Source organism: Danio aesculapii, chromosome 18, assembly GCF_903798145.1.
Source record: "Danio aesculapii chromosome 18, fDanAes4.1, whole genome shotgun sequence".
Lineage (NCBI taxonomy): Eukaryota > Metazoa > Chordata > Actinopteri > Cypriniformes > Danionidae > Danio > Danio aesculapii.
This window is the reverse complement of record NC_079452.1, coordinates 371,224-386,241: the sequence shown is the minus strand read 5'-3', so window position 1 is coordinate 386,241 and position 15,018 is coordinate 371,224. Positions and strand designations below refer to the sequence as shown.

General features: G+C 36.3%; 2 protein-coding genes across 2 annotated transcripts; both read right to left on the bottom strand.

The window, feature by feature from the left end:
- Positions 1–2,447: 2,447 nt before the first annotated feature.
- On the bottom strand, positions 2,448–9,634 carry LOC130246075 (coiled-coil domain-containing protein 106-like). The gene is made up of 4 exons (XM_056478934.1): positions 9,625–9,634; positions 6,831–6,983; positions 6,296–6,580; positions 2,448–2,926 (listed from the first exon to the last, which is right to left on the bottom strand). Exons 1-4 carry the CDS (start codon positions 9,632–9,634, stop codon positions 2,610–2,612), a joined length of 765 nt encoding a protein of 254 aa, XP_056334909.1. The 3' UTR covers positions 2,448–2,609.
- LOC130245902 (uncharacterized) lies at positions 9,536–13,527 on the bottom strand. The gene is made up of 4 exons (XM_056478694.1): positions 12,568–13,527; positions 12,414–12,485; positions 11,839–11,961; positions 9,536–9,887 (listed from the first exon to the last, which is right to left on the bottom strand). Exons 1-4 carry the CDS (start codon positions 13,514–13,516, stop codon positions 9,652–9,654), a joined length of 1,380 nt encoding a protein of 459 aa, XP_056334669.1. The 5' UTR covers positions 13,517–13,527; the 3' UTR covers positions 9,536–9,651.
- Between the last annotated feature and the right edge of the window lie 1,491 nt (positions 13,528–15,018).

The window sequence follows — 15,018 nt, the reverse complement described above, 5'->3', positions numbered from 1 at the left end:
ACTTTTTGATATTTTAGGCAAAGTGGTCTACATAACCAATGATAGAACTTCTCCACCTGCGACCCACCCATAATTAAACATCATGTAGGCGAGCTGGCTTTTTGATTACCTGAACCGTGTATTAACGGCTGCACCAGCATAACCATCTGCGTATTAATAGCAGCACCAGCAGATATAAGAGAGTTTATTAAAAATCCTATATTAATATACTGATATTCCTGTGCCAGTTTGATAGTTTAACTACTTTACAACACTCCATCATCTGAACTCAGCGCGAGGGCGAAGGAGAAAAATGCAGCGCTGAGGTAAAATCATATTCTCAATCTCAAGTTATAATCTTTAAAATATTGACTTGTATTCAAAATGTTGATAAAAGGATTGGGATATAGAAATTACAACAGTGCGTTAAAAATGCTTATTTTCTGTTGAGCGATTTTATATATATATGGTTTCCGCTACATTCATTCTTCCATGGCTGGGCGCCAGGCCAGGATTCATCCCGCCACAGCTACATTACAGCTGCTCATTCAAAACATTTTATTATTCTAATAGCGGGTGATAATCGCACCAAAGTGTATTAAAGGGTAAGTGAGTTTCTTTAACAGTAATGCTGTGCGTCTTTGTTTACCCCTTTAAGGTTACGTGCTGACTGACTGACTAGCTGACTGTGACAGGTGCGTGATGCGTGAGGCCAGCAAACACGACGCCATTTTACTTTATTTCAGGATGCATTAATAGCGGAGGAATTCATAAATATTCCTAGAAAATCTAATAAATGCTGGAGACATACTCGTTACATTAACGCACTAAATCGCACTTCAGCAGCGTTTATTTGAGAGCGCACAAGAAGATCTGCGCGCTCTTAAAGCAGCTTATATTTGAGGGGGAGGCAAGAAGTTTTGTGCACGAGCAGAAAAAAAAGCAGAGATCCGCATGCTGTAGGCTATTATATAAATGGGATCTCGGCTTCTAATACTGCGCTCACGACATTTGTCATTGATATAACGCCACAGGTAGTTAGTAGATCTGTGTAAAAAAGGCCTGCCGCCACAGCTGGAAAAAATCCTAGAGGAAACATATATATGCGCGGTTAACCGACATACCGCATGATTTCTTGCTTCATCACCGCCGTAACAGAAAATCCGTTACCGTCACAGCCCTAATTCTATTATCATTTTAAAAGGCAAAACAATATTGATATTATCATTAAAGTGTTTTATTTTTCTGTCTTGTAAAAGGCAGAGGTTAAACTAAATTTTGTTTAGCAAAGCAGCATATAACCTAACCTCATTTAACCATAAGACATCTGCTGCAAATTCACTTATGCACAAATTTATAACACTGCAAACCTAACATTGCAGGCCGACTTTGCAAATGCCACCAATTAGGCTATTTGTTTTAACAAATCTTTTTGGTAACACTTTAGAATAACTATCCGTTATAGCTAGTTTATAAATCATTAACAAACTGTTAGTTAATGGGTTATAAGTGACTTGTTAAATAATAGTTAATAGTTTGTTAATTGTTTATAACTATCCGTTATAACTAGTTAATTGACTATTAATAAATTGTTAGTTAACGGTTTATAAATGGCTTGTTAAATAATAGTTAATAGTTTGTTAATTGTTTATAACTATCCGTTATAACTAGTTAATTGACTATTAATAAACTGTTAATTAACGGTTTATAAATGGCTTGTTAAATAATAGTTAATAGTTTATTAATTGTTTACAACTATCGTTATAACTAGTCAATAGACTATTAATAAACTGTTAGTTAATGAGTTATAAATTACATATTAAATAAAAGTTACTAGTTTGTTAATTGTTTATAACTGTGCCTTGTAGATGGCCAATAGATGGCCAACTTACAAGCTGTTAGTTAACAAGTTATAAATGACTTGTTAACAGTATTTTAATGATTTATAACTATACATAATACATTAGTAATAGATCATGAACCAGCTGTTAGTAAATTACTTACTAAAGGCTTGTTAAGTATCAGTTAATAGTTTATATATGTTATTGGGACGTTATTCTAAAGTTGTAACTGTTCATCATTTATTAACTGTTAGTAAATGAGGAATAGTTGCAACTTTAGAATAACGTCCCAATAACACACATAAGCTAATAACTAACACTTAACTAATATATTAACTTACACTTTACAGATCAGTTGTTCATAGTTTGTTAACCATCTACTAATACCAGTGAAATTTTTTAGAACAGCAAATGATGGAACTAGTTCAAGCTACAGAAATTTGATGTGATATTTAAAATATAATTTTTTGTACCTTAATCTTGTTCCTCTCATAGGCTTTTCTGTGTACTGTATTTTACAAAAAAAAAAAAAAAAAACTCCACAGATGAAATGTTGAACATTGTGTTTAATGTATAGAAACACACATGGCAGAACAGCAGTATACAACAGAATACAAACCCATGAGATTTGGGCACTTTTGGTGCTAAACATGAAAACAAAATAAATAAAAATCTAGCCATTGGCAATATTGATACATTGAACATATTTTAATCACACCTTAGACCCTCTATACTGAGTAAACCAGACCCGAGCCACAACCAAACTGCTCTAGGGCACCATCCTAACACCTAAGCTTTTGTAGCCAAAGGAATCAGTTTTCCCTTTTTCTTTTGATGTTCAACATCCCTTAAAAGGTTTGGATCATTATTGAACACTTCCAGACATTTTTTTGCAAAGTCTTGAAGTCGTTGCTGTGGTGTATGAGCAACCAGCAACTCCTTGAACTTCTTCGGGGCCACAACAGCCAGCTCACAGATCGGGGCATTGGCGACGATGGTATTTCGGTCAACACCGACCTTTCGATATGCCACACTCAGCTTTTTTCCTTTCTTGTACGCCTTAAGGACTTTGCCGTATCTCTTGATGACCTCCTCAGGATGACGTGCTGAAACGGATAGAAATTTAGTATAACAAGCATACAAGTAGTGAATTGACAAAGTGAAACACGCAAACAGATGCAAAGGGGTTGCAAAAAGTAATGAAGATTACATGAGCACAGAGCAATTGTAGGGTCCAAGATAATATACCCAGCAGGAAGTGCATTTAGGAAAATAAACTTTAAACGGAGAGAGAGAGAGAGAGAGAGAGAGAGAGAGAGAGACAGAGAGAGAGACAAAGAGAGAGAGAGAGAGAGTATCTGAAGAGTATCTGATTTACTGGAATGAAGCAGCCGGAAAACAAAGTAAACTTAAATGTTATTTAGACCTAAATAGAGATTATACCACAGCAACATATCTGAGCGTAGTAAAGGACAGTAAACTAAGAACAACAATGACCAAATACAGGCTGAGTGCTCAGTCTGACTGTAGAGACGGGCAGATACAGACAAAACTGGCAACCTCGAGAGAGACGCATCTGCCCACACTGTGCCCAGGCAGAGGTGGAGACGGAGATCAGAGAAACATTTTACCCCAAACCACAGAGCATTTACCCACAATTTACAGAGTTAGAAAATAGAACTCAGCTTCGATATTTACTAATGGAAAAAATTGACTGTGTCCTTCTAGGGGCATAATATATTATTGCCTGACACAAAAAGTGAGAGCAGACCAATAAAAACAGGAGCACACACACACACACACACACACACACACACACACACCTAGATTATTATAAATGAATCACTGTAAATATACTAACTGTTATTGTTTTTATTACTGTTTTATACTAAAATGTTGATTGTTAAATGTACACTTTATTCTAATCTATTATTATTTTTGTATTGATTTGTATGAATGATATGATATGTTAAATAATAAAATAATATATTGAATATTAATGTGATATACTGAATAATATGATGTAATGTTGATATTTTATTTAATCATTATATATAAATATATATATTTTTTACTATTACTATTTACTGTGTTTACTGTTTTTTATTATATGTATGTTATGTAAACTTTACAACTGCTTTGGCAATACATTTGTAACATTAGTCATGCCAATAAAGCAATTATTGAATTGATTTGAGAGAGAGAGAGAGAGAGAGAGAGAGAGAGAGAGAGAGAGAGAGAGAGAGACACAGACATGTAGATTATTATAAATTAATCATTGTAAATTTACTGATTATTATTACTGTTTTATCCTAAAATGTTGATTGTTAAATGCAGTTTATTCTGATTTATTATATTATTAATTAATATTAACTGATTAATCACACTTTTTTTATTAATTGCATTTAAAAGACCGAAAATTGTAATTTTGGCTATTCTAATGTAAAATTAATGTAAACGCAAGACAAAAACTATTTAAATTCAAAATACAATTCTTTATTTGAATTTTTGTTTAACTTCATGTAAACAACAAACCCACAATAAACCATCAAGATCCTGGCTTGACAGCCATATTTATTACAGAAATTAAAACACAGGCATGTTAATGCCAATTGAATTTTAAAACAATCAATGCCAATAAAAAAACAAAAAAAACATTGATTTCCAAGTTGGATTTTAAGTGGACTGCAAAAAAATGCCAAAATACAGGCATTGCAGATAGGGAAGTTGGAAAATTGAAATAATAATAATAATAATAATAATAATAATAAAAATAATAATAATAAAGAATTGAATACAAACAATTGTACTCATTGTAAAGTTGTATTGCTGTGAGTTGAGAACATTTAATATAAAGAAGAAACAATTTTGTTCGCGCGCACAGACACACAGACCAGGGCCGTGCACAGGGGGGTGGCCCGGTAGCTAGAGCCACGTACCCCTCTGCCCTCATTGGCTTACGTGCCCCTCTCAGGAGGCACTTGCTCTTCACTTTGCGATCGCATTGCAGCACCTGCTCCTGTAAGGGTCTGTGCATGGGCCTGACAGACACACACAAAGACAGACACACACACATAACACCCGCAGGACTGCGCAGGGAGCGACACGCATGATCGCGTTCATCAAATTTGCTTAAACTAAGCTTTCTAAAGCATGGCTGTATTTTACAAGGATTCTGACACAACAGCGCGAATAACACGCTTTCGTTGCGTTTAAGGAGGAAACACGTCAAACTTACTGAAACATTGGAGGGCTCATGCTGAAAGGCATTGGAATGTCTTTGACAGCTCGTGACTTCATTGACACTTTCTTTGTAGCCTACATTTACATAAGACACCAATTCTACGATTTTAATATGATTAAGATAATACTTCTATTAAGAGTCTACTATGTAAGCAACGATTTGATCACTTTAAAGAAACCACCGAGTCACATAATGCGGAGGTTTTTCTTTCCATTCGGTATGCGGTATCAAATTCCATTAAAACAAAAGTCGAAAGTTAAAAATGAAACTGTTATCAACTCAATTAAAGTGCATGAAACTCTGGAGAGCCTGGTGATGCGACATTAATTGTTTTATACTGAAACTTGCCTTCAAAAAATGCTTCCTTGGTTTTATCCATATTTCTTTGCATGTTTACCACACGTCGGGCACAACAGGAAGTAAAAAAAAAAACAGCAACTGCGTTAATTGCGTTAACATTTTTTAAAGCGTTAATTATTTCAAATGAATCGCATGCGTTAACGTACTAATATTGACAGCACTAATATATATACACACACACACACACGTGTGCTCTTTTTAATGTTTATTCATTCATTCATTTTCTTTTTGGCTAAGTCCCTTGATTAATCTAGGGTCGCTACAGCAGAATGAACCGCCAACTTAACCAGCATATGTTTTCATATTTTTTTTACCCTTCCATCTGCAACCCATCTCTGGGAAACATCCATACACACTCAATCACACTTATACACTATGGACATCTTAGCCTATCCAATTCACCTGTACCGCATGTCTTTGGACTGTGGGGGAAATCGGAGCACCTGGAGGAAACCCACGTGAACAAGGGGAGAACATGCAAACTCCTCATAGAAATGCCAACTGACCCAGTCAAGGCTGGAACCAACGACCTTCTTGCTGTAAGGCGAAAGCACTACCTACTGCGCCACTGTGTCACTCCGTTCTTTTTAATGTAAACTTTATAAATGCTTTGGCAGTACATTTGTAACATTTGTCATGCCAATAAAGCAATTATTGAATTGAATCTAACTGAATTGAGAGACAGACACAGATGTCTATTGTCTGACTTGCTGTTATTTGCTTTGCCAACACTGTATTTTAACGGTCATACTAATACAGCGCTTTGAATTTAATTGAATTCAATTGAGAGAGACAAAGAGAAAGAGATAGACTGATAGAGAGACACACACACAGGGGAGCAGCCTTATTTCCTTTCTCTCTTTACACTTACCTCTGCGCTTGCCATGGTGCCTGTTTTCCTTCTTTTTTTTCTTCCTCTTGTCCTTTTTCTTGTGACTTTGGTGGTGGTGCTTCTTTTTCTTCTTGCGTGTTTTCTTTGATTTCTTGTCTGAATCAGAAGAATCAGTTGATGAGGATGATAAGCTGCATGAAGAGGAACTGGATGGACTTGAGGACGAAGAGGAGCTGGATGGACTGGAGGATAAAGAGAAAGAAGATGCACCAGGAGACAACTTGGCAGAGGAAGATGTGTCAATTGTCCAACCGTCATCTGTGCCTACAACATAATAGAAAATACAATAACAAATGCATTACAAACTATGATGATACAAGTCGATTGTTATTGTCTTCCAGATATTAACTGTGTATTGTTTGGGTAATAACACGCTTATGCTCGGATGAAGGTCTTGTCACCGTGAAATGTTGGCCTTTATACCACTCAATTGTTTATTTATTTTTCGAAGCACCCAAGTATGATTGTCAGGTGTGCAAACATGTTTTCCCAAGAAAGTGTTAGGCCTACTTACTTTGACCAACTTGTTGCTGGAGGGAGTCTGTCTCCTTAGTCAGGTCACTGATTTTTTCTGTGACTGTGTGCTGCTTCTTCTTGGCCTCACAGATCTGAAGCTGCTTATTCTTAATATGTAAAAATGCTGTTGGAGCTACTGTTGCCTCAGTATCTGGAATAAATATATAGAAATGATAGAACATTAAAAAAGCTCTAATCATAAGAGCCATATGAAGATAAAACAAAATAATGAGCAGCTGGCTCTAGATATCTGCACTGGATGAGTGAACATAAGTGTATAACTATCATCCATCATCAGTGAATATATGAATGGATATGTACTATCATTATATACATACAGTATTTTAGGATATGTCATGGTAATGGTACAATATATATCTTGATACAGTATTTTGACTAAACCTTGAGTTAACATTTACATTTAGTCATTTAGCAGACGCTTTTATCCAAAGCGACTTACAAATGAGGACAAGGAAGCAATTCACACAACTATAAGAGCAGCAGTGAACAAGTGCTATAGACAAGTTTCAGGTGTGTAAAGTCTAAGAAGCAAAGCATTAGTAAATTTTTTTTTTTTTTTTTTTTTTTTGGAGAGAGAGAGAGGGCACAGTTAGTGGTATAGCCAGAGAGGCAGTTGCAGATTAGGAAGGAAAGTGGAGACTAAACAGTTGTGTATATAAACATGTATAAACAGTTAAAGCATATAATCACACCAGTATGATTCTTGTTTGACTATTTTGCAACCAATTCAGTTAGTCTAGACTAAGTTTTACCAGCTCGACCATATACAGCATACTGGCGCACGACAGACGCAATAAAAAGCGCGCGACACACACACACACACACACACACACACACACATACTGGTTTATATGCTTAATGGGGACCATCTTTACAGTCATCACCTGTGGGGACCACCCTTTCTAAAGCTTGTAGAGATCTGAAAAAAATCAGGCACATTAATTATAGCATTACTAGCCTATACACGACTTCAAATAACCAAATTTATGAAGTAGTGATCTGACCATTGTTTGTGGGGACTTCCAAAAAATCGGATTAATGTGATTCATAGGGACCTCATATGAATATTATTTGCATAATACACACACATTACTCTGTGGTTTGTGGGGACCATGCACACACACATTTCTATATGATTTGTGGGGACCCTGCAAACACACATTCCTCTATGATTTGTGGGGACCCTGCAAACACACATTCCTCTATGATTTGTGGGGACCCTGCAAACACACATTCCTCTATGATTTGTGGGGACCCTATTTTGCTAATGATAGGCATTTATATTAAGGGAATCTTCAGATAGCATTTGTTCATTGTCCCCAATGCATTTAATCTACAACCTAACATAATTGAAATTTTTATCTGTAGCACAAAAACTCAAATCTCAATTTAACAAATAATATTCTGGTGAGATGTAGTGAAGTCCTCAAACTGAGCCAGAAATGCAAAGCTTCACTCTCTTGCATAAAACACCAAGATCTGTTTTACAGACATGGGTTAGCCTAAGCTAGGACAATGTCTTAGTTAAATTATTTAAACAGCTTCTAATAAAATGCCTTAGAATAATGTTACTGTGTACATCTTAAAACAATGCGTTGGAACTGATTTTATTTTACAAATCCTTATTTTCAGTTACAGTTACAATAATAATTGTATAATTATGAAAATTTTAAGGGTGTTCAGCCCCAGCAAACCACGCAGGATCGGCTACTACTTATTCACTTGATATTTAACACTACAATAAACTTCTAATTGAACTTAAGACATAAATTCAGACTAAAATAACTGAATTAAAAATTTATTAAGTTAAATTCAATATAAATGAAGTTAGACCTGACAAAAGTAAAAAATAAATAATAAAATAAAAACATAAAAACTTTGGGATAGTTCACCCTAAAATTTCAATTCTGTCATTCATCATAAAAAATCTTGTCATTCCAGTCCCCTGAGACATTCGCACATCTTCAGAGCACAAATTAAGACATTCTGAATGAAATCCAAGAGCCCTCTGACCCTCCACTGACAACAAGAGTCATAAAACATGAGTCCATAACGAAACAAGAATATCCTCAAAACAGTACATTTCATCAGTGGTTCATTGAAGCTATGAGGGTTTTTTTGTGCACATAAACAAAAAATAATGACTTTATTCATAGGTTTCTTCTCTTCAGTATATAGTGCACATTCATGAACACTGTACACTGATGAACTGTATACTACGGATGCCCAAATGCAACTTTCTCTTTTTAAAATAAAGCATGGGGCATACATGATTGCTTAGCGCTCTTTGGAATGCACACCTTTAACAGACACAGAAGTGAAGAACCAAGTCATAATTTATGTTTTGTGTGCACAAAAGTATTCTCATAGCTTCAAGATGATCAACTGATGACTACTGTTGAGAATATTCTTGTTTTTTTTCTGGACTCTGAATGTCTCATGATTCTTGGTGTCCATGAACGGTCAGAGGGCTCTTGCATTTCATCTAAAATATTTTCATTTGTGCTCTGAAGATGGATAGTATCAGGGGTTTAAAAACACTAGGAGGAATAATGACAAATTTAAAATTGGAGTGAACCATCCCTTTAACTATCTTTAACACATACTTCCTTTTACAGATGAGAATGAACAAATACATCTTTGAAACACAGACCAACGCTCTTTGGCTTGTACATGACACACTATTGGAAACTTTTGCAGCATGTTTTTGAAAACCACAAGCTGAAATGGTCAAACAAAGTTATTCTATTTTTGTTAACTCTTAAACATACTTCCTGGCATGAACGATTATATTTATACTATTGTTTACTCTCCAATTTTTTTTTGTATGCTGTGATGCGATTATATATGTAAAATTTTACTGTCTTCCAATCGCGGTTCTTCAAAGCTTCAGGTTCAGCTCTCAGACATTTTTCACAATCCCTTTTTGCTGGGACAGTGCCAGATAAAATAAACGGCTTCAAGTGCCTTTCCACTGCCTGCACCTCAGGCTGCTGCCAAGGACTCTTCTGACTCTTCTTTTTGGTAGTTTTACCTTGAAGTGATCAGAAAAAAAAAAGAAATTAATAACAGTGAATGTCAGAATTCGACTCCTGTAATTAAAATTAATGTTAGCATCTATAGTTAGAAGTAAAATGACAATGCAATACTATTTATAGGTAAATCAAATAGTAATTTTTTTACATTCAGTGACCTACCACGAAATGATTATTGGTGAAAAATGAAAAGACAAAATAGAAACAACCTCTATCTACTATCTACATTAATCCACTCAGTAAACTGGTTTAGTGGTTACTGATGTTTTAATTATTAAAACAACATTTAATTTTAGGCCCACTTAAAGCCCCTTACAGACATATTAACCAAGTAAGCCTATACACACACACCCAATGCTACACTAATCGAGATTGGTTACTACATCTACATATTGCTGCTTTTCTGGTCTTGTATACTTATTTGTATGTCAAGTTGGATAAAAGTATTTGCTAAGTGAATAAATGTAAATGTAATACTTTTCTGTCCTTTTTTGTTCTCTACTGCCCTAACTATTAATGAAATTGTGTTTATTTTCAAGCCAGACATTTCATTTGTGGATTTCTGAAGGATTTAAAAAGTTCTCTAAAGACAAGTAGCAGAGTGAATTAAAGGTGCAGTGGGTGATCATCTTCAGAAACATGTTTTGTTGTGCTGGTTAAAAGTCTCTTTACATTCCAATAGTAATGATTAAAGTAATTGATCTAAATGTATTTATATGTATTTTTATATTCTGGGTGAGGCATAAGACTAAAAAAAATTCATCTAATTAAATATTGTTGGGATGATAATTCCCATTATTCTGATAAGTAGCCCAAACTGTGTCAGCAAATGCAGATTTGTACAACTACGCAGCCGTTCACCCAGATCCGCTGATGTGCGTTCACGCAGGTCCTCGGTCACATGGACACGAGTGACAGCGGTAAAAACAAATGTTCTATACAACTTTAAAATTCCTGAATTAATATTGGAGTGAGAAAGGACGACATTATGGCTGAAGTATTTCTGTTAGACAGGTAATGTCCCATTTTAAAAGTATTTTAGTCACGTAGAGCTGATTGTGTTGTTATGAATAGTTTCTATGCACGGGAGTGTTGTTCAGCCTCTGAAATCTTCCGGTGATAGACTGATGTTATCATTTTCAGTTTCATAAAGTCCTTTTACAGCATCGATAATGTAGATTTATATTTAGTTTAACAAAAGAACATCGGTAAACAGCACTATTCCGCCTGGCCTGCTTTACTGAGCTGAAGTTAAGTTTTATATTCATGTTGGGTCATTTTTGCACAATGACAGCCTGTGACGCGCTCCCTATACTGTTCACCGCTACTCTGAATATTCGCTCTGGATTAGCATGCAAGTATGGCTTAGTAGTAAGCGTAATTACTGCATGCCACTGGACAACCACTAAGCATACAGTGGTCAGTAGAGAGTGGGACCAGCGATTCTTGCATGCATAAAATATTGCACATTATGACAATTTTTGATCGCAAACTACATAAGTGAAAACCTGCTAGATATGATACAGTTTCTCATTCAGAATTGTAGTATTATAAAGTACTTTAAAGTTTTCAAACTGGTGAATGACATGATCCAGTGGGTCTCTGTCATTTTTAATGTGCGCGTTCGTGACTTCAGAAGGCACGGCTCTGGACGGCAGGGGAGGAATTGTATTTGAAAGATATAATGCTAACCGGTTAGCATTTAGGCAGATCACCTACTGCACCTTTAAACGTGCAAATACATGTGTACTTGAATTTACAGCTGACACTGTGGACTGCAACTGATGGGTTTGAAATGATAAAGGCATGAAATACTTGTAAGCAATAAATGACAAATAGTAGTACTATTTTTATGTATTCATAAGGTGGCTACTGTTACATGTGGCCACTTCTCATTTACATTTATCTAAAAGCAACAGACATATAAAAGACAAAATGTAAAGAGTTCACCCTTGCAAGGCAGCCTCATAGCGCTGGCTCCAGAAGACATTCGCTGATCTGACGGAGTGCTTCTTTTGGGTGATGGTGACAAATTCATTTCGGCAGAAGGAAGGGCCACATCTTCTGAAGTTTCTATAAAAAATATTAATAGCTCAATGTTAAAAATATATAAATAATATAACGTGGTTTAACACTTATTGTAAAAAAGTCAAATAAACCTAATAATGTGATGTTTATTCATCAATGCAGATATAACTGAACTACACCTGCAAATGTCTTTGCTGTGACCATTGTCAAAAATAAGTTGATCCAACACAAGTGTGCAACAAATGTAAGTTTCTCAACCACAATTGCTAAAAAGTTCAATAAAAAAATTAAATAAAGTTTACTGCAAAACAAGCTGAAGAATAGCTTGACATTTGATTCATGCAAGTAGTTTTGACAAAAAAAATTGCTAGTTCAACACACTGAAGCATCTTTAGTGCGGACTGATACTGGAACAATGTTTTTGCAAGTCAGGCTTTCGGTAGTCATGACAAAAGTATTACTTCTAAAATGTAAGTGTATCTGACAGCAATACAGACCGACTACAATAGTTGAACAGTGTCCTTCCTCAATGTCATCTTCCTCATCTTCACAGTCAATTTCCACTTTTTCTGTGCAAGTTCAAAGAACAGCTTTACATTGGTAAAATGCTTGTAAATGTGGTATTTAAATGCAAGTAATAATAACACACACCATCAGGATCTATCCCCATTTCATCCAAGTTCTTGCCATGGAACTCTGCTAATCTTCCTTGCTCAAGAGCCATTAAAATCTTGCTGATCTTGGCAAGTTGCAGGGTCTTCTCTGGAAGTCGATAGAACTCACGATGAATTCTTATATCATGCCCAAGGAAGTTAGCCAGCTGGTCCATCTCGGTGTCCGTCATATTCAGCACAGTTGAAAGAGTAGCAGCATGCTTTCGCAGCCTCGTAGATGTCAGTGCCTTGGGACACTTTGCACCACACTGCTTTGCAAAGCCACGGAGACAGTCTGACCCACGGAAATGTGTCATGGCTTCTGGTCTAGCAAACATATAGGCATTGTCTTTTAAAACACCACAAGCCTCTCTCTGCTCAACAAGGAGTTCTAAGGAGCTCAACATTTTGGGAGTCAGAAGAATTGGAACCGGTCGACCACGCTTTCCCCTGGTGATAACCCTTGTGAAGTGTCTGCAGAGTTTTTTCTCCACTTCAGAGAGTGCCCAGTCCACGTCCTCATGAGGATCAGATATGTCTCTTGATAAAAACACAGACAAAGGCATGCTTGCTACCTCTCCTTCTCTGCGCCGGTTAAAGAGAATCATCTGGGCAAGACACACCTTTGCCAGCTCAACCCATGATCTAGTAGAGGGACTTTCAGACAGCAGGTTGAACCACTCATCTTGTGCTTGACTAAGAAAAGTATGCATTTTTTGCACGTCTTCAGTAAAAGGCATGAGAGTGGGCACATTCCACTTTGCCTCCCTGATATTCCTCAATGCAGTAGCCGAGATCACCTCATTCCACTTACTTGCATGGACCTCTTGAAACTCAGTGGTGTTCTTCACAAGCTGCTTGTCATTTGAGATTAAGCCTCGCGCTTTTAAGAGTTTGCTTGCTTTAACCAAGGAATTCCCAAGCTTATTTGCAAGTGATGGAATCATGAATTTGTCAGTTTCACTGTCATACCCACATGTATGCTTGACAGCTTTGACAGTCTCCATGTACTTGTTTGGATTTACACAATCTTCCAGTGTTTTTAAGCTGGTGACTCGCCTAGCATTGTGAATCAATCTGCCTAGTTCTCGCATCTTCTCCCGCACACCTTGTTTATTTTTATCTGACAGTCCACCTTTGTTCAACAAGTGCTGCCCAATTTCAGTAATTACTCTATCATTTTTTATTATATCGGTGATCGGGCCAGGATTCATGGCACTGATTACTCCCCACAGATTTTTGGTCATGTTTGAAGGGACAGGCCCAGTGTAGGTGCACATGGACTGAACACGGTTTTTTCCAGGTTTGGGAGAAACGGATTGCGGTTTAAGCCTACATGTGCGTATATGTCGCCACAAGACCTTTCTTGTAAAAAGTCCTTGACAATACGCACAATGCATGAAATCTTCTCCCTGCACTTTTTCGCGTGGTCGTTTGAATGGCACCAATTCCCCCTTTCCTGACTCCATAACACCAGCATTGTGAGAATAATTTCCTCTGTTGCGAATATAATCGAGCAGTTTTTTTCTCTCCTTAGAACACTTTGGAAAGCTTAGAGCTCTTGCCACATCAGATTCACTTGCATGTGAACTTTCCAGATGCCTTGCCATCTTTGCATAAGGTTTAGTGCAAAAGAAGCAGTAATGCCTCTTGTTGTACACTCTCTTCCCATCTTTTTTTCGGTATGCACTAACAACTACACTGTCTTTTGTTTTTTTACTTGAAGTGGGTTCTTCTGTTCCAGATGCTTCTGACACAAGGCCGTGAATTGTATCTGATGTTGTTGTGTCACATTCTGGGAAACCAGCAGAGCTAGATTCATCAACATCCAGTTCATCAACAAGCTTACATGTTGCCTGGTTTTGTGTAAGGCTAACATCGCTGTCACTTTCAGAGTTAGAATCTGGAACATAATTATCTGAACTCTCTGGAGTAGAATCAAAGAGCTCATCAGAATCCTGAAGATTTACATCTTTCATCTATACAAACGTGGGGGGGGGAAAGGTGGAACTGACAATTAATTGTTCAGTGTATTAACATACAGTATTATAATACAATATTTTCTGTTTTGGGGCAGTTCATTTGAGAGAACAAAAAAACATGCATTGCATCATTTCCTTTAACTATTGACTAATTGCGTTTTTCTGACATTTCATAATCAAATTGTAAAATGAGAATACATTACACAATTAACTCAGTGAATGCTTATAAAGATATTCTGATTGCAGCTCCAAGCAAAATCCCTGATTATTACAAAAAAGACATTGAGCGACCTTTGAATTTGAAAACTTACCAAGATACTTTTTGTCCGTCTGAGTTTTGGCACACTAATCTCATTTTCAATTTGATGCTGTCTCTCAATCTGTAAACAAGTATATATACGATTTGACAATACTCCAGTATTTGAGATTTTAAAATAAAAAAGCTGACCAGAGCTAAAAAAAAAAAA

Excerpts from the sequence above, each read along its gene's own strand:
- LOC130246075 (XM_056478934.1), bottom strand. Across the intron at positions 6,581-6,830 it reads CCAGCAACAAGTTGGTCAAA|GCACAGATGACGGTTGGACA; the intron begins GTAAGTAGGCCT and ends ATTATGTTGTAG. Across the intron at positions 2,927-6,295 it reads GCACCATGGCAAGCGCAGAG|CACGTCATCCTGAGGAGGTC; the intron begins GTAAGTGTAAAG and ends TATCCGTTTCAG.
- LOC130245902 (XM_056478694.1), bottom strand. The coding sequence starts at position 13,516 with ATGATTCCATCACTTGCAAATAAGCTTGGGAATTCCTTGGTTAAAGCA. Across the intron at positions 12,486-12,567 it reads AATGGGGATAGATCCTGATG|AAAAAGTGGAAATTGACTGT; the intron begins GTGTGTGTTATT and ends GAACTTGCACAG. Across the intron at positions 9,888-11,838 it reads TATGAGGCTGCCTTGCAAGG|GTAAAACTACCAAAAAGAAG; the intron begins GTGAACTCTTTA and ends GATCACTTCAAG.